General features: G+C 42.4%; 1 protein-coding gene across 1 annotated transcript in view; it reads right to left on the reverse strand.

Annotated features, from left to right (window-relative positions):
* Positions 1-1,505: 1,505 nt before the first annotated feature.
* The window catches only part of LDLRAP1 (low density lipoprotein receptor adaptor protein 1), a 58,332-nt gene continuing 36,359 nt past the window's right edge, over positions 1,506-23,478 (reverse strand). The window contains exons 4-11 of the mRNA XM_040337133.1: positions 19,888-20,002; positions 17,395-17,467; positions 13,934-14,000; positions 13,824-13,846; positions 12,628-12,636; positions 7,510-7,634; positions 6,144-6,178; positions 1,506-4,039 (exon numbers count right to left, since the gene is read on the reverse strand). Coding sequence (XP_040193067.1) covers positions 3,895-4,039; positions 6,144-6,178; positions 7,510-7,634; positions 12,628-12,636; positions 13,824-13,846; positions 13,934-14,000; positions 17,395-17,467; positions 19,888-20,002 — 592 coding nt within the window. The 3' untranslated portion in view covers positions 1,506-3,894. The remainder of the gene's footprint in view (positions 4,040-6,143; positions 6,179-7,509; positions 7,635-12,627; positions 12,637-13,823; positions 13,847-13,933; positions 14,001-17,394; positions 17,468-19,887; positions 20,003-23,478) is intronic.

Consider the following 23,478-nt stretch of genomic DNA (forward strand, 5'->3'; position numbering starts at 1 on the left):
TGTTGATGCCAGCAGGAAAGTTAAAGGCACCTGGTGGTGTAAAATTACAAGTTGGCTTCTGATGCCAAGTCCAATGTGATGAAATTACAGCATGCATCGTCAAAGATAGCATTGCCTCTGGGCTTGCCCTAGGAGCTCTGGGACTGGGGGAGAAGGCACACACACCTTAAAGATCAAGTCAGCAAAAAACAAAAAAAAGCTAGACTTCCAACCCAGATGAGAAAAACACCCAAATGTTGAGGCATGCTGGATATAGGAATTTTATCCTGGGCTGGCTTAAAGATTTTTCTTCATTTTGGCAGTGTTAAAAATTCTACTGTGGGTGTCAGTACAAGACTTCCCTGTTCATTATATGAAGTTTAAAAAAATAAACTTTGCAGTCTCTGCTTTAATATTCTGCATTAAAAAACCTATAGCAGTGGTCATCAACCCTGTCCTCAGGGCCCACTTAACAGGCCATGTTTGCAAGATAACTGAAATACAAAATCACAGGTGATATGGTTTGCTGCTCAGTGATTGCAATATTCTAGTCTGCATCTCCCCCAGGCAATACATAAAATCTGGCCTGTTAGTGGGCCCTGAGTACAGGGTTGATGACCACTAATCTATAGTACATTAACAACCCTTTGCCATCTGCAAATAAAAAAAACAAAAAACTGCGCTAATAAAATCACTAACACACACACACACACACACACACACACACAGGCAGCAGCTGGTGTGCGATACACAAATGACAAACAAAAAGCCGCGGCACAAATATTACAACATTTTTGATAAGAATCTCAGAGGATAGGTATTTTAAAGTCCATACACATGTATCTTGCACCATGAATCACTCTCAAATATATACAAGTCTGTGGGAAAGTATGGCATAACACTTGAGTGATTAGCATAGAACTTCTGCTGAATGGATCACTGCAGAAAATATCCTAAAATGCCGGCCGGCATACAAGGAGCCCTCCTCCTCTGCATGGCGACGTCACTGCGTAGCCTCCCAGATGCGTTTCGTCGTCAAAGGACGTTATCAATTGATAACGTCCTTTTGATGATGAAACGCATCTGGGAGGCTACGCAGTGACGTCGCCATGCAGAGGAGGAGGGCTCCTTGTATGCCAGCCAGCATTTGTTTGGTTTTTACACGCCGTTTTAAACCTTTATGCTTGAGAGTCATCATTTTTAAATAAACCTTTTTGTAAAACAAAGTCACACTATGGTGCACCTCTTTTATGTTCTAACCAAATGAATTGGAGCATGCTGCCATCGAGTGCTTGCCGTTAACCCTTTCCATCCTGGGTTCCTGAGGAGTTAAAGGCCGCGGCTGGGCTATAGCCAAATGCTCGATTTGCTTGCCCTCTGGTAAGTGGCCTCTTATTCCGGTGGAGGGTTGGAGCATGCATACATTTTACACATACGTCACCCATCTCCCCCAATAAGACAGCCTTTTGAAGTTAAGGTAAAGAGAAATATATATAAAAAAAAAAAAAACACCACCACACAGAAACTTAATGTGCATTAAACCAAAGTTTTAATTTTGGTTTGGAAAGCATTTACAGTGCATCTGAAGATAACGCTATTAAAATATTTTTCATGTACACTGCATTAACCAGTAAAGCTTTATGCATCTAAACCCACAAAAGGCACACCATTTCAATAAAGTTGTTTGGCAGAAGCAGGCTATACAATTGTTTTTTCACTCGTTGCAGCAATATCGATTGCTACAATATTTATTAGCAATATCATTTGGGATACAACTTGTAGAACATGTCATTGCTAGATAGGTCTGTACACATCATTTTTTTATATTATATAAAAAAAAAATTGTTTTACACAGGATTGGTTATCTGGCTCCAAAAATTGCTATAGTGAAATGCAGACAGACCACTGACCTTAAGGGTGTGGAGGGGGAATATGCAAATGCTACAATTAGGCCTTTCCTAGTTCCATCAACATATTGTGCAACTAAAATTATCTGAAGAAATAGAATTCATAACTGATCACCACATAATTTTATAAAATCATTTGATTTTGCCAGTTCTAGCTGCCAGTAAGGTTTCTAGCATCTCTATGGAATGGGTTGCATTCAGAGGCCGAAAAAAGCACATATTTGGCATATTATGGAACAAGGACAATGCAGCCTATAAAAAGTGGAGATTTAGATGAAGAGCCCCCCACACAGTTTTTTGCAGGGCCAGATCAAGAGCTTTATGAAATTATAAAATGCAATAACATTACATTTTTCCACTTTTCTCCAGAGCGGACCATTCAAACAAGATGATTGTCTATAGTATAGGTATTAATAAAATATTACAACGCATACAAAAAAAAAAAAAAAAAAAAAGCAATACAAAGCACATTTTCAAAATACTGCATATACTTTTACATTATAAATCGCTCATTTCAACAAAATAAAAAGACAAAAAAAAAAAAAAAACTCCATCAACTGTCATCTGCATTTAAGGATTTGTATTAAATGTTTTAAGCATAATGAGAAGCAATTCGACCTTGTAAACCGTAACATATTGCATACCAGTCAGTCGCCATACTGGAAACCACCAAGGTTACCCGACATTTAAAAAATAATAAATAAGTGTAAAATGTGTGAGCCTTTTTAAGACAGTAGTGGTTAAAAATATGATCAAAACCCTCCACCATTTAAGAAATTTCCCAAGTGTTTTGGTGGGTAGTTCCAGTTACGTAAAAAAAAGTAGTTGAGTTTTTGGGCCAATCACTACTGCCATCACAGTTAAGCACTATAGTTCTGTACACAAGCAGCTTTGTACAGTGACTGCTAGCAACCAATTAGAAATCAGTTGCTGTCCATTTAACACCCCACACAGATAAAGGATATCTAGTTAGGTGCTCCGAGTTACCGATGGGATTTTGTGTACGGTTATTAAATATAACCGTGTAGTATTTACTTGTATAAATGATACAATATAGGAATCGCCCATTCATGGTTGACAGTCTCTCCACGCCTTCCATGCAATCATGAATATTTTAGAGAAAAATTAAATGGAGCCGTCTCACACTAGCCCACAATAGGCAACAGGGACACAAAAAGGGTATTTTAACCTTTCAGTAAAAATGAAAGTGCAGAGCCAAGTTAAGTGCGAAATTGTAAGTGTCAAAACACTGAAATATACCGAGACTGACCATATATACAAGAAATGGAAGCGAGATACCTTGAGGCCTCACATTTCAATGAACTTGATAAATGAATTGAGGCTTTAGCCAATATAAAGGCCAGTACATACAACAGCTCAGTTAGGGACCTGGATGATAACTGGCCAGATATCCAGTAAACAGGAATATTCTTCCATCAAGGAAGGGGGGGGGGGGTGGTTTTTATACTCCACTATCAGGATTCTGACACTTTGCCAGGGAAGGTGTGAGATTGAGAACAAATAAGTTAGCATGCTGTGAAAAACACAGTCTGTAGAAAGCCATATTCAGACTTGCTGCCATAATGGTTACCACACAGGACTGAATACAATAAATACCAAAAACGGTGATGCATATATTTCCCAGTATAGAAAAAACTGGAGTAAGCAGTGTTCTAAATCCACCATGGTGTGCTGCAACAGCTATATTGGAAAAATACTGATAACACAATTTTGTAACAAAAACTGAAGAACATTTCTAAGAGGAAAAACACTTTGGGTATTTTTTGAATGAAATGTTCTGAAGTTGCTCCAGAATAAGCAAGCTGTAGCACGCTGGTAATAAAATATTTGCGGACATTTTCTCTTCTTGTATGACAAAAATATCTAAAGTACATGTTAAAACTTTGGTTTTAGGGGTCCCACTTGACTGCATTTCATTTTCAGTGAAGTGTGATAAGATCTTTTTTGGGACTATTGCACTGAAAACTGTCAGAGTGCTTTACAAACGTCAGAACATAAACAGTTCATCTCCATCTGCTGGACTCAGCTCCGTTCGGTCCCAGTTGCAAGGAGACAAGCAGTCTTCACTTTGAAGATCATTTGCCGTCAGCCCAATATCAAGAACCTGAGGATTAGTACGAGACTCCGCCAGTCTGTAGGGAACAGCAAATAGACAAAAAAGTTAAAAATGTTACAAAACAGAATATGTACACTTCCAAAAAAAATTTTTTTTGGGATACTGTGTAAAATCTATCTATCTATATAAATATTGAAATTAAAAACTTCATATAAACCGATTTGCAATTCTCAAACCCATTTTATTCACTATTCACTATCCACCTTCAAAAATCCATTTTAAAACTAAATGGAAGAAACATCTGAAAAAAAAGTTGACAGGGCCACGCTTACCACAGTGTAGGAAAAAAAAAAAAAAAGCAAGGTGCGCCAGGCTAAGTGCAGTATTGAAAAGGCATTTAATACAATATGACAAGCAGCCAAAAGACTACTCAAAGAGGTAACAATCGGGCATTCAGAAATGGGGTCTGGGGTCACTGGACGGTACGTGGGAAGATGAACTTTGTCCCAAAGGAGATGACAGGCCACTGGAAGATAGGGCAGCAATGGAGCCTGGGCAGCAATGGAGCCTCTGCAGATGGTATTCGGGCTGAAAGCCCTGCAAGCCGTGTAGTATCAACTGCCTGTAATTCCAGCGTCTGGAGAGTTCTCATTGGCCGTTGCGTCACTTCCGGTTCTCGGAGCTTGCGTTCCACACTTCTGGTTTTCGGCTCTGCGGACGCTGGAATTACACGCTGTTGATACTGTACTGGAGATTGTGATATATTTAAAGGCTTTGCAATTTTACATTAAGGAACCTTATTCTGAAATTGTGCGAATTTTTTTAAATGCAGCTTTTCACAGATTGGTGAACCTCTGCCCATTTTTGCAGCTGCCGTTTTATACTTCATAGTCCTCACCTGTAGCCAATTAACCCAATTCGTTTGCAAAATGTTGTTATTTCAGCTTTTCCTGGTTAGTACTTTGCCATCCCAACTTTTGAGAAGTGTTGCTGCCATCAATTCCAAAATTACCTTTTCCTGATAGACTCCATGGCAGCATATGTGCGGCTTAACCCTGCCTCCACTCCAATATAGGATCCCCTCTCCCATAAATCTTTGCGCCATGCCATGCCAGCGGACGCGTTTGTCCTCCAAAGGACCGGTTTGGTTATTAGTCTACCTGAAGTGTCGCTCCATGATCAAGACCGGCAGCGAGCACTGGGAAGAATGGTCACAATACTCCAATAAGTCCAGGCTTTTAGCAGGGTGTGGAGCGCGCTAAACAGAAGATACTCGGATAAGCCTTGGCAGGGTAGGGAGTGGGCAAATAGAGGCACCGAAAGAGCTAAAGCCTGGCCATTAAAAGACAAGCGGCACAATGGTCAGATAGGCCATCTGCCCGAAACCCGGTGTGATCGTGGAAGCAGGATTGAAGTTGCAGTGATGTATACTTTTATATTACATGGCAACAGTTTCAGTTTCTTCTCTGGCTCTGATGTCTTCCAGTCTATAGCAGCTATAGCAGCTAGAGCACATTTGCGTTCCAAGCCGCTGCTTTTCTGGCTGGGTGTCCCTGGGTTACTCCTGCCCAGGGGCTCAGCATAATTTCAGTGGAGAAATTCAATCAGTCGTCATGTACTCATATTAGTATTTCTGTGGGCAGCTTGCACCAGTTTCCCTAAATGCTGTGTGCAATCACATTTATATGCTCTGCATTAACACCCTGGTATGCTGCCCTCTGTTTGCTATGATTTGATCACCTGAGCAGGTCGTCTGCCTGCAGCTGACACTGAATGCATTACAGCCATGTTTTACTTAACTTTAAATACTCCACTTGGACCAAACTGATCTAAATTAACCATTTCCTTTACCAACGCATGCAGCAGCTGTCAGTGCTGCAATTACACAGTTTGTAGCCGAGACTACATGCAGTTTACAGCACTGTTCCAACAGCAGGATCGGGAAATCCCATTCTGCTCCTGGAAAAATTAGTTGGGGTGAGAATTAGAGGAAAACATTTTTTGATTGAAAAGGTGGAGATAAACCCGCCTGCCTCAGCTAGAGGAAGAATTGTAAGCATTCAAAAATACAAAGATTCCTGTGAATGGTTGAGCAGTACATTCACTAAAATATGGAGTTAGGCTTTAACACAGTATGGATCTCAAAATTAATTAGAAGTAATGTCCATAGATTACAGTACCTTGAGAAAGCCTCATCTAGCCCATCATCTAGTTCCTGCACAAAAAAAATAAAAATAAAACCGTAAACAAACTGGGAAGGAAAGAAAGATGTGCTGCATTAAAAATCTATAGCAGAGGGGGGACCGAACACACAAAAATGAAACCTTTGTAAAGATTAATTATATGTCATGTCCGTGGCATTCAATGAACATGTGACACTGTCAAGGCATTTATTAGGTCACCTTTATAATGCCTGCATGAAGACAGGCAAATTGTGCTTTTGCCCAAGGCCCCTTCCATAGCAGTGTACTGATCGGGTCCGCCTGTCCATTTTTTCAGGCAGACCAGATTGGATCTCTATGGTGAGGCGCATGTCAGCGGACAAGTGTCCATTGACACCTGCTGGTATTTGATCTGGCCCACTAAAAACAGACAGATGGGGATGAGTTATCGAATCAGCCGGACAGATGGCAGACAAATCGGATGGAAATGGACATGCAGTCCATTTCCATTCAACCTCCCCATTGAGGAGAGCAGGCTGTGTCCCTGCAGATAATCTCCCATCAGCAGGAATGTTAGAATAATCCAAGTATGCGTTCTCTGAACAATGCAGAATAAGGATACACGCCAATGGTTAAAAACAGGAGTCTGAGTGCGTTTTGGCTGGGGACAGCATTCATGATTTCTAATGCCGCGTACACACAAGAAAAATGCCATTCCTTAAATTGGTCATTAAAAACGATCGTGTGTAGGCTCCAGCGCATTTTTCTTGAGAAAAATAGCATTAAAAATTTAGAACCTATTTCTCGGGAGCAAGTTATGAGAAGAGTAATTTGCATAATCAGCCCAAAGGGTGGTGCCATTCGAATGGAACTTCCCCTTTATAGTGCCGTCATACGTGTTGTACGCCACCGCGCTTTGCTCGAGCATTTTTTCACAAGCATTTTTTCACGATCGTGTGTATGCAAGGCAGGCTTGACAAGAATCACATCGAGAACGCCGTTATTCCCCCCCCCCCCCCACGTTATGACTGTCGTGTGTACGTGGCACAAGACCAGCCATGTGGCTTTCTTTGTCTAGCTGAAGAGCATGTCTTACAAGGACAGGGGGGTGGGAAATCCTACACTACCCCTGCACAGATACACCCCCAGTCATTGCTCATTGGTTGAGATTTGTATAACCCCTCCTGTTTGCCTGTGCTTGATTGGCCGATTGTGAAGCCATCAAGCTCCATTGTCATCGCCATTATAAACAAAACACCAAAATGATAAATGTCATTGCATTATTGCATGACTGAGTAATTGTCAAAGTGTGACAGTGCTGAAATCTGAAAGTTGGCTTGGACAGGAAGGGTGTGAAAGTTTGATATTGAAGTGGTTAACTTACCCATACAATGTTGTTGTTTTCACTAGCAGCATCTTGTTGAAACAGAACTTCAAAGTGATTGTCTCTGGCATTCAATATATCCAAAGCTTTGTTCGCTTCATCTAGTTCCAAAAGATTACTTGCAGCTATAAAAGTTACAGAAACAAGCCAAGTTACACAAGACAGTGTAGTAGTATTCGTATATTAAAAATAAAAATCATGACAAACAAAGCCCAACTACAAGTTTGGCTTGGAGAAACTGAATACAATCTCACTTCCTTTGATAGCAAGGCAAGAAAGGGAGGGAGCATGTCAGTCTTACTGACAGGGTTTTAAGCCTTTCCCATTTTAATGTCAGTCACAAGTTAAGCGAAGCATGTGTGAGGTTTAAGGTTCATGGAAGAAGCAAAAGCACGAGTGTTACTGAGAAAATGCACAAAATGTCACATTTAGAATACGTGTCCAGTTCTTAATATGCAGCGGCATAGCTAGCACATCTGACACCCAGTGCTGGTAATTTTTTGCACCCCCCCACCAAAAAAAAAAAAATGGTATGTGGCCATATTGCAGCACCATGCAAAACTAACTGTGGCCAGAATGCATCCAGGGGGGGGGGGGGAGGGGGTAGGGGGGGGGGGGGGGGGGGGTAGGGGGGGGGGGGGGGTGGTGGGGGGGTCCACTTAAATGGGCACAATGCTTTAATGGGACTGCCACAAAATGCAGTATGTGACTGACCGTACAAATCCTCAGAACACACTAATTTTAAAAACAAAACAGTGCTATTGCATATCCTTTACTACACGCAGCTAACCTTCAATATTAAAAGTTTTTTTTTTTTTTTTAACAAACATGTACTTGCCTGCTCTGTGCGATATGGTCGCACAAGAGCCAGCCCTGATCCTCCTCGGGTCCCTTGCTGGCGACCCCTGGCCCCTCCCTATTTCTGGGAGCCACCCCAACAGCAAGCAGCTTGCTATTGGGGGACAAGCAAGCAGGTGCACTCCCACCCACCTCTGTCTCCTAATTGGCTTACCTGGCTGTTGACAGCAGTGGAGCAAATGGCTCCCGCTGCTACCAAAAGCCAATCAGGAGTGCGAGTCCTTGGAGAGCCAAGGCTCTCATGGACATTGCTGGATTGGGAGGGGGCTTGGGCATGTATTAGGTGCGGCTTGGAATTGCTGCACACATGTTTACCTGCATGCCATTAGAATGCATGAAGTAAAAAAAAAAAAAAAAAAAAAAAAAAAAAAAAAAGTGTGCCTTTGCAACCACTTTGACAAAGCATGTGCTGAACCTTAAAAATGCAGGTACAGTAAAACCTTGGATTGCGAGCATAGTTTGTTTCAGAAACATGCTTGTAATCCAAAAGCACTTTTAGATCGATGCAAATTTTCCCATAAGAAATAATGGAAACTCAGATGACTTGTACCACAACCTTTTATTTACAAGTCCTTCAGTTTATAGTCCTAATAAATTATAGCGATGTAATAGGTTGTGTAACCGTACAATGTCCATCCACAAGGGGATTAGAAGCAAAAACCAGCAAGAACTACAGGGTATAAAAGAGGCGCCTCCAAGTGTAGCAATATGTTGCTAAATGTTGTACCTTCATTAAATGTAACCATATTGGCTACAACTGGAGGCGCCTCATTTTATAACAATTTGTGACATGACGCTGCTTCTTATATCAAGTCAAAAGGAGGGGGTTTGTCTTGCAAAACCGCTCTCAAACCATGGTTTTTACTGTAGTCAATAGTGGAATTTATCAAAACTGGTGCAGTCCGAATCTGGAACAGCTGCGCATGGCAACCAGTCTTGAAAATGAAAGCCATGAGCCGATTGTTCGCTATGAACAGCTGCCCCAGATTCTGTCTGCTCTAGTTTTGATAAATTCTCCTAAGGGCTCATTCAGACAGGCGCCAAGACAGGTCCTATATGCCGAGCCAATTTTTGAGAGTTTCACCTATAGGAGTTGGTGCACAGATCCAAATGCAAATCCAAATGCAGACAGTGCGTTCTGATACATGCAACCCTTCCTGTCTGCATGTCAAATTTTGACACTTTACTATTGCCATGCAGCCGCTTGCAATCCCAGTTGACTTTGGACTAGACTGCCTGCACAGACCACCAAGTAACCCCATGCGGTACACAATCACACTGGGCAGGGGGGCGCATATGTAATGATCCAATTATTGTATGATGTATCGTTCACATTTTTGCTGCATAAAACTAAATATCAAATACCAACAGTGCAAAATGTGCTCTATGAAAAATAAGAATTTCGGTCATACGATTCTGGAAAAACGTTTCCAGTGTGCGTATCTGAAATTTCAAATAGTGTGACCCCGTGTCCCTAGTTTGTGTTTTTGATCTTGTGTGGTGTTCGTCTATCAATTTTTAGCGGACAGCATTACTCTGATTAAACGATTGTCGTACGATGGGCTATCGCCCAAGCAAGTTTTCTGTTTGTTCTTTCGGATTTTGTTGGACGTCGTGATCGGCTGTCGAAAGCTGTGTACTAATGATCAGATTATCGAACGATCCAAAAGTGATTTTTAGCATCCGATAACCAGATAGTGCGTATGAGGCATTACGTAGGCGGATGCTGCATCTGTCCCTCTGCCAGCTCTAAGGTTGAGAACCAAGTAATCAAACTGATCCCTCAGTTCTTCCTAAGCAGAGAGCTGGTGATTGTAAGTCTGACACACACAGCGAGAGTGACTAGGCTGTGGAGGGGACAGGAGCAGCCAGCTTAGCAGGCTGTCCTCTCAGAGCCAGTCCAGAGAAAGATCGCAACCATATGGTCACGAATCGCTCACATGCCTGAACCAGCTCTGACATCACAGGAGTGCAAAACAATCTGGCTGTACTTCTGTGGATCTCACCAGTGCAAACAAGCAATAAATCACAGGACCTGTCTCTGCTCCCGTTTGTCATTACTTGCAACAATTGATAACGTCCCAATTTGTTGTGAACCCCCCCCCCCCCCAAACATTCAGGGGCCTTTGCCACACCAACCACCATTTCCTAGTGAAGAGCCTCTTGATAGGCATATCTGGTGGAAGATGTCTGGATGCAGGGACCAAAAGTTGATGGCCGAGGTAGTCCACCATTCAATTTGTGCCCAGAACTTGGACAGAAAAGTTTGGAGCATGAAGTCCTACCCCCAAAAAAGGGTGCGAACGAGTCGTCCAGCACCGCTGCCGAAATCCTCGTGCTGCTTAGGCGACCGCTGTGGCATTGGACTAGATCCTGAAGAGACATCACTGAAGATGCTCATTCATTGAGCTAGACCCAACCAGTCATTAAAACAACTCCTGCTCGGACCATCAGGCCACCAGTGTAAAGTGTCTCCATTCCACTGCTCAGCAGTCATTGGTTGCTGGCAATGCGGGTGCCCCTGCAACCAAAGTGAGCCCCGCCACCTGCCGCCAACTAGTTTGCAGCTCTTGGCCAGGCCCTGAGGTGTGATGTCAGGTGCACGTCCCCCTGCTGCAGGTTCTCACGGCTCCCACTTCTTTGCCCGCCATGAGGTATATTGTAATGCGATATGCGTGCCCACCCTCTTCAACAAGACTCCTAGAGCAGCTCTCACAACTTGCCATTTCTGCTGGCTTCTCCTCCTGGCCTGCCCTTAAGGTATGTGGGGTGTGACATTTACAGGGGCACACCAAAAGCATGCCCTTTTATGTGAAGTTCACATTGATGGGCACATTGTTGTGCCCATCAGAGTGCCCCTTAAAGTAGAGGTCCGAAAAAAAAAAAAAAAAAAAGCCAGCAGCTACAAATACTGCAGCTGCTGACTTTTAATAAATGGACACTTGCCTGTCCAGGGTGCCCGCAATGTCAGCAGCAATTGCTGGGCTCTCGGCTTCGCCCCACCATCATCCTCCATGAGGGAATCAGGAAGTGAAGTGCTGCGGCTTCATTTCCCAATTCCCTACTGCACATTTGCGTCCTTACTCTCTTCTGTGATCTGTGTGTTTACCAGAAGACAGCCCCCCCCCAAAAGGTGCCAAATGCGACACCGGGGGAGGCTAAGAAAAGCGGGCGGTTCACTTTGTGTGGCCCCTCCACTTTAACAAAACGTACTGATCAGCATGCCCCCCCATTTTACATTAAGGGGCACAAAAAAAAAAAAAAAAAAAAAAAATTGGCCATCAGCATGCCCCTTAACATAAAAGAATGCAGATGTGCACCATAGGCTAGGGGAGACATTTACAGGAGACAGATGTAAGGGAGCCTTCTGATTAAGAAACTTAATGGGAATATCTGATATAAGGGGGCACCCCCCAGCAATGGCAACTGATTTATGGGGCACACCAAGTACAATCATTCAGGGCACAGACTTGCGATTTCAAACCTCGACGGTAGATTTAGTGACCGAAACCTCCTCGAATTTTAATTCACTACCCCTGCTTTAGGATATGAAAAGGGAGTCGGCATAACTCATTCAACAGCCCTGGCCTAGGCTGGTGTCAGTCATGACCACTGTCAATGCAGAGGGAGAAATTACTTCATGGCAAGAGGAGACAGATTAAGCCACAGGATGGAGACTTTCTCCATTTGCATAGATTTCCTTCAGCAGGCCCCTTGTAAGGAACTGCACATAGGGGGACCACCTTGAAGGCGAACATCATGAGATCATGGACCTGCATGCAAAGTGCAGAGAAGACACCTGTGGAACTGCAAAAACGACTGACAGAACTCTGGAGCTTTTCCCAGCGAATGCAGAAAAACACCTTGGCCTGTGCAAAGAGCAGACTTCTTGAAGTCCAGAATCCAGCCGAACTCCTGTAGAGTGCAAACTGATCACCACGTTGTCCAGCAGGGAAACACAGACTCCACCCAAAGGAGAAAGTCATCCAGATAGCCGACCATGGCAATCCCCGTTACAGTAATGCCAGAAGCCAGTACCTTAAACACCTGGAAGGGGCGGTGGCTAGTCTAAAGGAGGAGCACAATTTGTTAAAGCACTTTTCCTACCAAAAAGCAGAGAAGACCTAGTGCCGGCACAGGTAGGACGTGTCCGAGATGTCCATGAAGGCCAGGAAATCCCCTGATGGAGAGGCCGTCACATAACCGACAAATTACATTGAACTTTTGTTCAGAGTCTTGGATGTCCAGGAGCGACCACACCACTTCCTTCTTACAACTGTAAAACAAGTTGGCAAATAAAGCACCAAAATCTCTGGTTCCATCACAACCTGAAGAAACTTGTAGCCCAAAATGATACCAACTTGCAAGTGAAGTTCTCAGAGCAGGGAAGAGACCACGGTTCTTTTTGCCTGCTCAGTGAGGTATAAGGGCTGTAAGCCAAGATAGGGTATAGGTTAAACCCCAGCAGTTGTAAACTGAGCAAGTGACAAATTCTGCCTTCCAGTCCATAAAAAAACAAAAAAAACCTCATCACACAAACACACCCCACCACAGAATTTTGCGACTACAAAAAGTAACTTTGGACGTTCTTAGTAAAAAAAAATAAAAAAAAAAAAAAAAAAAAAAAAAAATGTATTAAAGTAGTTAGGGTAAGGGGAAAAAAAAAAATTAAAAAAATTAAAACGTGACTGCTCACGAATTCCAAATTGACAGCCACCTCCTCAGGTTGCCCCAGAGGGATCCTCAATTTTTAGAGATCCTGCACAGAGGTAATGTGTGCAGCCACCAGTACCTTTTCTCAAGGATCAACTGTAGTCATCCTTGCTATGAAAGTGTTCTAGGCCCATGTCCTCTGGGCCCACAGAGGATGGGTCCTGCTGCAGCAGGGACTGTCTCATTCACTCGAATAGGATGGACTGGATGGGGGATGCAAGTTGCGTAAAAAAAGCATCCCCCATCCAGTCCATCTCTTAGAGTGATTCTGAGACAGTCCCCTGCTGCAGCAGGACCCCATCCTCTGTGGGCCCAGAGGACATGGGCCTAGAACAACGTGCATAGAAAGGATGATACAGTTAATCCTTGAGAAAAGGTACTGGTGGCTGCACACATTACCTCTGTGCAGGGAATCTCTAAAAATTGAGGATTCCTCTGGGGCAACCTGAGGAGGTGGCTGTCAATTTGGAATTCGTGAGCAGTCACGTTTTTAATGTTTTTTTTTCCCCCCCTTAACTGCCTACTTTATACACTTTACCAAGAACGTCCAAAGTTACCTTTTTTGTAGTCGCATAATTATGACACTGCACAGGAAGTACACACTACATGTCTGTGGAAACAAGGATGATTACCTAGAAATATATTTTTTAGGTAGGAGAAAACCCACCCACAATTGGAAAAGATCCATTACCACTCACCTGGATAAACAAAGTAGTCGCGATGATGTTATGTATAGTTTTTACTAATGCATGTCAAAGTTGCAGAACTGTTCAAGTTGAGACTTGTTTTAACCCTCTGTCATGAAGAATTTTGAACTCACCTCCTTTAAATCACTGGTGAGAACTCGATGAACCTTTCTGACTGAGAGCTACTTGCCGCTTCACAACCGTCAGAGCCTGACTTTTCTCGTTTTTCCTTATCTGAAATGGTAATCAAAAGTGGTAGTAACTGTATTGCCAGGGCCATAAACCAATATGTGCATGGCCCAAAATCTACTGAAATTTTAGCTGTCCAGCTGAATACAAAGTGTTCCCAAAGCACAAATATGACAATGGTCTCAATTCACAAGGCCAACACCAGGATAAAGCACTTTTGTCCAGTGGAGTTCAATGAAATGTGAAAATTAGTCACGACAGGGCTGAAATCGCAATAAGCGTTAATTGATTGGTTTGCGCAAAAGTTGTAGCGTTTACAAAATAGGGGATAGTTATGGCATTTTTATTAATATTTTTTTTTACTAGTAATGCTGCGATCAGCGATTTTTTTTTTTCGGTACCTGCGACATTATGGCGGACACTTTTGACACATTTTTGGGACCACTTGGCTTTTTATAGCGATCAGTGCTATAAAATGCATTGGATTACTATAAAAAAGCCACTGGCCGTGAAGGGGTTAAAGCTAGGGGGCGGGGAAGGGGTTAAGTATGCCTGGGTGTGTTCTTACTGTGGGGGGGGGGGGGGGGTGGGACTCACTAGGGGAAACACTGATCCTCTATATGAACAGAAGATCAGCATTTCCCCCGCTGACAGGGACCGAGAGCTGTGTGTTTACACACACAGCTCCCGGTCCCCGCTCTGTAACGAGCGATCGCGTGTGCCCGCCGGCGATCGCCGGGCACCACGCACGGGAGTCGGGGGCGAGCGCGCGCATGCGCCCCTAGTGGCGTGCTCAAAGAGCCGCCGTATAGCTACGGGCTCTCGCCCTGGAGAGCCGACCTGCCGCCGTAGAATGACCGGCGGCTGGTCGGCAAGCAGTTAAGTAAATCTTAACAGAGGCAAAATATGTCCTAGAAAATTAATAGTGACATCAATAGGACAATGTTCAAAGAATGATCAGCAACACTGGGAGAGAATTAACCCAAGTATTTAAATTTGAGAGAAAACCTCATAATGGGAAAGTTGGACCCAATTAGAGGAACCAGAGGAGTTTAAGCCCTGAGAAACTTTCAAATTCAGCAATGAGGGACATAACCTCATGGAGAGGATTGTACAATCAGACAGTAGGAGGAACACATTGCTCACATAAAGAGCAAGCTTCTATTCTGGACTATGAAATCCAACCACTCTGGTAGTCTATTACAGCAAGCATGCTAGTGGTTCAATAGCCACAAGGAAAGGGGACACCCCCCGATTCCCTCACTATAACAAGAGACGGGTAAAGAAAGCCATTTGCACAGAACTCTCCAGGTTTAGCATCCAACCGATGAAAATTTTTAAGTTGAGAACAATTTGCGCTACTGGGAGTAGGTTATGTGAAAATAGGTGAAAGTGTAATGAATGACATGGAAGCAGCATCTATCCAATAGTGTTCATCCACAAAAAGGGAATGAATGAAAAAAAATGTGATGAGCGCTACACACTTAAGCAAGGCTAATCTAGTGAATATTCACAACAACCTTCCAAAACCATCAAACTGGAACCGCGATGGCTTAATTAAATAACATACATATAAAATGCATAGGTTGCCTAGTGAAAAAAGATAAATAAATACTGTTAACACAAGTGAACCAATGAATGGTAATAAAGATGGGCAATGTCCTAAATGAGGAGAAAATGTCCTTGATCAAAAGATTAATGAGCATCAATGGGAAAATCTAAACAAAGATGGCTGATGGTGAATCATAGTGCAAATAGAAAAGCATCCATAACAGTCTCCCAGAACTCTCACCTTAATGCAGTTGGATGTGAGAATGTAGCATGGGTGTATGCGTATCCAGGGATGTGTGTCACAATCTTTCCCAATATTATCCTCTGCAGTGGTCACTTGCCTCTGTGACTGACTCTGATCCCGAACGGATGACAGATCTGTGCAGGTGCTCAATGCTCCAATTGGGCGAGAGGAGAGAAAAGAAACGAATGCCTCCAATAGTGAAGTACGGTTTAAAAAAAGGGGTGGCTTTATTAAGTGCTAAAATGGACTCTTACATAAAAACGGAGGAAATTGTGCAAAAATTAATGCGGGACGTGGCGTTCACAGCGCCGTCTTACGTGTCTGTTGGACTCCGGTGGTGTCACGCGATTCCAAATCCCTACGTCACGTATCAAAAACCGAAGTAAATATTCCGCCATTTTCTCAAAGTCTGTGATGCGGACACGGAGCGGTCATTGACAGAGGAACAGCTACAAACAATCCACAAAAACGCTTGAGAAATAGACACAAATATAAAAACAAATAAATGCTTTGTACGTTTATTGTCACTGAACCAACAAAATCGATACAAAGCATTTATTTGTTTTTATTTTTGTGTGTCTATTTCTCAAGCATTTTGCGGAGTGTTTGGAGCTATTCCTTGGTCAACCGACCGCTCTGTGTCCGCATCACGGACTTCGAGAAAATGGCGGAATATTTACTTCCGGTTTTGAACACACACAAAAACCGGAAGTAAATATTCCGCCATTTTCTCGATTTTGCATTTTATATGTATGTTTATTTAAATTTAAGCCATCGCGGTTCTAGTTGATGGTTTGGAAGGTTGTTGTGATATTCACTAGATTAGGCCTTGCTTAAGTGTGTAGCGCTCACATTTCTTCCTTTCATCCAACAGATGAACCCAAGATCAAAAGTTGACAAACCCAAATCAAGAACTGTCCAAATATGCTCACATTTTATGCTGTCCAAACGCCTTTGAGGCATATTAAAAGCGAGATGGGGCCCTTTTCCCAGAAGAAGCAGATACTGGACTGAAGTAATTCATATAGGCCTCACTTCGGTGTAGATCCCACGATACATTTTTTGGGATATTTTGAGATGGAGTATAAATTTGGTGGCTTCCAGGTCACTCATCACTTAATAGAATGTATCAAAACTATGATAATAAGAATGTTACAGGAACTGAATAGGTACACTGCAAATGAGAAGCAAACATACTTCTCACGCAAGGCCATGTTTAAATTTCATTGTATATGAAAGGATTTTTGTTGGACTTTTATATCTGGATAACCTGTCATTTCTAAGCATTACTTGTGCTTATTTTTATCTGTTTGGGTTAGAGGTTTTTCTTCCTTTGTGTAGGTTCTAAGCCAATTGTGTATAAGGTTTGTTATAGATAGGAGAACTGAGCTATTGGGTCCAGTGTTATCTCACATAATCACTGAGTTTATACATCTTAGCAGTAAAAACAGTTGAATGCAAAACACCCTGTGTATAGATATTTAAAGAAATCTCACTGGTAATTGGGCAAAAGCACAGCTTAAGACAAGTTTAGAAGTTTTCAGTCAGATTATACAACTTAGAGGTTTTTACACATGCCTGAAAGACAACCTAGATCATCAGCAGGTCATTACACAATACAATAAATTAACATGGTATACTCACTATCCCGAGATACTTGCCAAAACTCAAAAGCCACCTTAAAAGCTTGAGCTACCGTTAATGTAACAGCTTGGGCCTAAACAAAAAGAAGTTCTGTTTAGGAAGAATAATGTATGCACAACTTGCACTATACAAGTATAAAGCTATAACAAAATTCCAGTATAAATACCAACTACTACAAATCAATCTCCCCCCCCCCCCCCAAACTTAGAAATACAACTAATTATACAAGACTAATGTGCCAAGTGACCCTTTAAAGCGGAGCTAAACTACTTCAAACATTAAGGCCTTATGCACACTGGACTTTTTTTTGGCTTGAGACTTTCTGCAGCCAATAAACTCCCTAGCATGTTTTCCTACAGTTGAGCTCATAGGTTTACATACCCTGACAGTTTATGATTTCTTGGACATTCAGAAAATATGATTTTTTTTTTACTCATGGTTCGTGTTTGCTGAAGCCATGTATATCAACTGTTGACATTATGATAAAAAAAATAAAACAGAAATTACCCTGATGATTGATTGATAACATGGGGAGGGAGGAGGAAGAGGGAGAAGTCAATGAGTTTCTGGACTCCTGACAGACCCTTGCATCTTTCATCCAGTGCTGCCACAGATGTTCAGAATTTTGAGTCATAGAGAAAGCAAAAAGAATTGTCAATGGACCTACAGGGAAAAAATAAAAAATACAAAAAAGATAGCCAAGGAATGAGATTGCCAATCAGCAGTGCTCAAACTAATCAAGCAGTAGAAAAATGAGGGGTTCTGTTGAAACCAAACCATGGTCAGGTGGACCAACTAAAATGTCATGCACAACTGCCAGGAAAATTGTTCAGAATGCATAGAAAAACCGACAAATAACTTCAGGTGAAATACAGGACTCTCTGAAAACATGTGGTGTGGCCGTTTCAAGATGCACAATAATGACACTTGAAGAAAGATGGGCTGCATGGTCGAGTCGCCAGAAGACATCAACTATGCAAATGCCACAAGGTATCCTGCTTACAATATGCCAAACAGCACAGACAAGCCTCAAATCTTCTGGCACAAAGTCATTTGGAGTGATGAGACCAAAATTTAGCTTTTTAGCCACAACCATAAAAGCTATATTTGGTAGAAGAGGGGGGGGGGGGAATACGAGGCACAGGAAATTTGGTCAAAATTGATGTCAAAGATGAATGCATGTTATCAAAAAATACTGGAGGAACATTGGAAACTCAGCCAGGAAGCTGCACATGGGATGTACTTTGGACATTCCAACATGAAGATCTCAAAATGTGCAGTTCATGCAAGAATTCACAGGAACTGGGAGGCTTTTTGCCAAGAGGAATGGGGCAGCTTTACCATCTGAGAATATAAAGAGCCTCATCCACAAAAGACTTCAAGCTGTCATTGATGTTAAAGGGGGGACAATACACGGCATTAAGAACTGGTGCATGTAAACTTTTGATTAGGGTCATTTGGGTAGTTTGTTGCGATAAGAATTTAAAAAGAGTAAACTGGATTAATAAATGGCTTCAATAAAACACCAACCATGAGTGAAAGTTTGAGTTATTCATATTGTCTGAAAAATGGCCAAGAAATCATAAAGTCTGCTGGGGCATGTAAACATGAGCACAACTATGTATCCATGCACACATAGGCCGTTTTTGGCAGGGGCGTTCTGGCTGGGGAAAAAAAAAAAACCCACCAGAACTAGTGGGTTGAGAGAAGTTTCACTTGTAAAAAAACAACTCAGGGAAAAAAATAAAAAAAATAAAACACCCCTGAAAAGAGCTAGTCAGCATTTGAGCCATAAGCTTTGAGATTACTATTTTACTAAGAAACACACACACACACACACACCTTTATATAGCAAATGTTGAGTTTTTTTTTTTTTATAAAGTCCAGTGTGCATGAGGACTAAGTATTTTCAATCCTTATACTTTCCTAGCCAGTTAATAAGGCTAGGAGTGTATCATATTTACTTGTTTTAATTTGTCGTCGTCGTCCCCCCCCCCTTCAGTTTTTGGCCTAGGTCAAAATTGAATGCATCCTAGAAGTCTACATAAGCATTTCTTCTCTCATCTTAAAGCGGTTTTCTCAGCCAGGTATCCCTGCACCAAGGGCAGATGGATTCCAGGAAGCAAATGCTACATGAATCTGCCCTTACTCAAGATGGCCATGGCTAGAAATGCTAAGAAGCGTTTGAGATTTTGCAGAAAAATAACATTTGCTTTAAAGATTTAAAATTTAAATGCCATTTTTGGTGCTTCGATACAGTGAAGTCCCACTTTAATTATCTCGCAGTGAGACAGGCACAAACAAAGCTAACCCCTTCTCAGTAAAGTTTTACTCTAAAATGCAATCATTTGCACTCTTTACTAAAAACTATAAGAACCAAAAAGGCAAATGAAGCACTACATAAAAGATGCATCAGGGAAGGTCACAAACTAGGCTCCATAAATTCACGATCATATCAAGTTGTTTAATTCACATTCAAGATAGCAAGGTTACCATTTTTCGTTTTGCGCAGAGAAATGCATGGCATTCCAAGGTTTCATTCTGCTGGCTCTGAGCAATGTAGGCAAAAACTTTATCATGTAGCTTATCAGCTGTGCAATATGATATCCTGAAACAAAACAAAAAACAAACAAAAAAAAGAAATTACCGTACATTGTCTTATCTGTAAAAAATAAAACTGAGTACACTGCATGACACAGGATGTTATTCAGAGATGTAGGGCTATGCTGCCTTCCTCAGGCGATTCAAGCACTGGCAACCAAAGCTTTAAAGGATAAGTCCCACCCAGCCACGTCATTCATTGCATCCTGGGAATGTGAAAACTACAAGTACCGACAATCTTAGGGGCTCACCCAACTGAACTGCCAGGGTGTTGAGTGCTCTAGTATTTCATTGAATCTCCGTACACACGCAGCCAGCTTACACAGACTTGTCTGCAAGAACCCTGTATTGCACCTGCGATATGTAATGCAGAGGCTCAATCTACATCCAGACTAGAGCTGACTCCACCCAGTAGAGCTGCACGATTGTGGCCAAATGAGAATCATGATTTTTTTTTAGCTTGGAATAAAGATTACGATTCCCGCAAAGAAACCTCACAAAAATTTGGGCCAACTTTACCGTTTAATTTTTATTAAAGTGTGGAGGGGGGGGGGGTTATGGGTAAAATGTGCACTTTAAAAAATGTATATAATATGTACTTTATAGAAATGTATGCAATTCAAATAGATTTTTTTATATGGATAAAATATATAGAGATAAAAACAAAAAAAAGAAAAAATTGAGTTAGTAAGCATTGAAATCACTGAGATCAAACTAGTGTTCAGGATTTTAGCAGTTTGAGGTTTGTATTAAGACAACATTCTGGCTGTGAGTAAGGTTTTAAGTTGCAAAGGTCTGGATTGAAATGGGGCACAAAAGTGTGCAAAAATAAATAAATAAAAGGCCCAGAAACATCATAAAGAAATGAAAGGCTGGTTGGCTCCTGGACTGAAGTGTCCAAACCTGGGAGCAGAGAGTTTGGAGCCGGTTCTGTGGAAGGAAAATCTGGGATGTGGAGTTGGCCAACTACTGCAAGCAATTACTGGATACCACTGCAGACATCTGGGTTCAAGATTTACCTGAAAAACTTTTACAGTGACAGGAGACGATTGTCCAGCCATTTAAATATGGGGATGTTTCAAGTACAAAGCTGGGCGAAGACCGGGGCTAGCACTTGGTGGAAACTCAATATGCAGTGGACAGGCCAAAGGGAAGGGTTGTGTGCTTACCACAAAATGCAGAAAGTCCTAACATTTACCTTAACAGATTCCCTGCATTAGCTAGAACACACACACACACACACACACACTAACACTAACCCGAGTCCTCACTCGATCCAGCGCCATGCCTGTCTGTAGTGGCTCTTCCTTTTTACCTGCTTTCACAGCATACAGGCAGCATTGGCGAGAGCAGCCAGATCACATTGTCTATGTACATCTGCCCCCATAAGAAGCGACTTGCTATGGGGCAGCCACAGAAGAGAAGCAGAGAGCACCAGTAGGGGAGGGGTGGAATTGCTCTGCAATACCACTTGATTTTTGGAGTTCAAGGATTGCAGCAGAATTGGGTCTTGCTTGGATTTGGAGGCCAGTAGGGAGTAAAAGTAACACAAGTATTTAAGTAAAACTGTATCCCCCCCTTTAGGCAGCCTAGGCACTGTATAAAGCTGCCTATAGACCTTTTAAAATTGAGAGTTAGGGACTACAGGTAACAAGGTGCCTTGGAGCCTGTAGCTTACACATGCATTTGCAAATGTGTGAAGAGTATACCAGTTTTTCAACGCATACTGTTGGACAGGTCAATTTGGTCGGTTGGCAAGTTGATCTTGGACATGCACTACCCTTCCAGTGCTCCTTGTGGCAAAGGCCAGTTATGGGTGAGGGCAGTGGTCATTTGTATTGTTAGACTGCATCAGTAACAGCTGAAATAAGTTGTAGTTATGTTAGCAGAGGGACTCCTCTATGGTAAATGAATTGGTACCAGTTAAAAAAAAAAAAAAGTACCATCTTCATTATCTTTAGCCAACAGTACCGCTGCAATTATAGGGAAATAAGAGATAAGACTCTGGAGGAGAGGGTGTGGAAACAGGCCTCTTGTTCTGAGTCAGCATTCATGGCTGTAATTTTCCCCCATATACATAGTAGCAAAATCCCTCTGGATAATATAAAAGTGAGCTATCCTCAAAAGGGACAAAGTTGACCCAGGAGTGCTGTGACTCAGGTAAGGGACAACAATCCACGTAATCTGTGTCATGTCCCAAGAGACTACACTGCAATCCCCCCTAAACTGTCGATAGATCTGAAGCTGGCATCACATGCAGCATGCCTGCCCTTATGATCCACCATACTGGGCAAGTAGAGCAGAAATCCAACATAAGGTATACTCACAGCACCTGTGGACCTAGGAAGGGTTAAATGCTGCATGTGACTTACTCAAGGTAGCAAAGAGCCCAAGAACATCCAGAGGATTGTATTATATGTGCAGCCTGTGAAGCTGGCAGAAGTGTGGCATCAACTGATCGCACTAGAAAATGCTTATCAATGGTGGTTCTGCGCATGTGCACTGCAGCACAGACGCTAAAAAGTGCCTAGCCCAGATTTTTAAAGAAGCCACCCCCTGTCTGCAACCAAAATGCATTGGAGCTCCACATTAACCCCTTGGGGGGGGGGGGGGGGAATGGGTACATACCCAGGGCTCCCAAATACACGCAAAGACTTGCCACTGTTGGTGCAATCCCTACCACACAGACGGCAACAAAGGCTGGGTTCCAGGACACTCAAGGTCTTGGCTCTCCTAGCAGGCAAATTCTCAGAAGAGGGTTATGCCAAAGTGTAAACCACAGCTCTGGATCTGTAAAGCACTATGTGACTCCCACCCAGTTTTACACAAAAATAAACCTCTATACATAATGTACCAAGGAATGTTGTCCAAGCACATCATAGGCAGGTCCAGCTTCTTCCTTGCTAGAAGACTATTTTTTGTAAAATAAATGGTTTGATTCGGAGTATAGAAAAGACATTAAAAAGCAAGACAAGTTGGAGGGGGTTATACCATCACAGCTTTCATTGTCGTTTCCAAAGCTCATGAATGTTTAGAAAGGGTTAAACTTTTAAGGTCACATACAGAAATGCAATTGTATGCCACACCATAATACAAATCTTTCCCTTTTTCAATGTTGTCATGTTTCAGTCTGATACTACAATTTAAAATTCACCCCCCCCCCCCCCTAAAGTGGTTCTAAAGCCTAAACATCTTAATTTTTTGGCACCCCCTAATACTTACCCGAGCCCTCATTCGAGCCAGCGAAGAGCACATCTGCAGCTCCCCTCACTTCTGTGTCATTGGCTTTGCTGGGGCACCAGGAACCATTGACTCCCAGTGATGTAGAGTCCTGCTGTCTGTCAATGGACTCGGGAGCAGGACACAGGAGAGCCAACACACATGCCTCCATAGGGGCACGAGAAGGAGGTTCAGAGCTTCTCTGCTCTTCCATTGCTCAGAGCAGGTAAATATAGAGAGACACACACACACACACTTTAATAT

The sequence above is a fragment of the Rana temporaria genome, chromosome 2 (genome assembly GCF_905171775.1).
Source record: "Rana temporaria chromosome 2, aRanTem1.1, whole genome shotgun sequence".
Classification (NCBI taxonomy): Eukaryota; Metazoa; Chordata; class Amphibia; order Anura; family Ranidae; genus Rana; species Rana temporaria.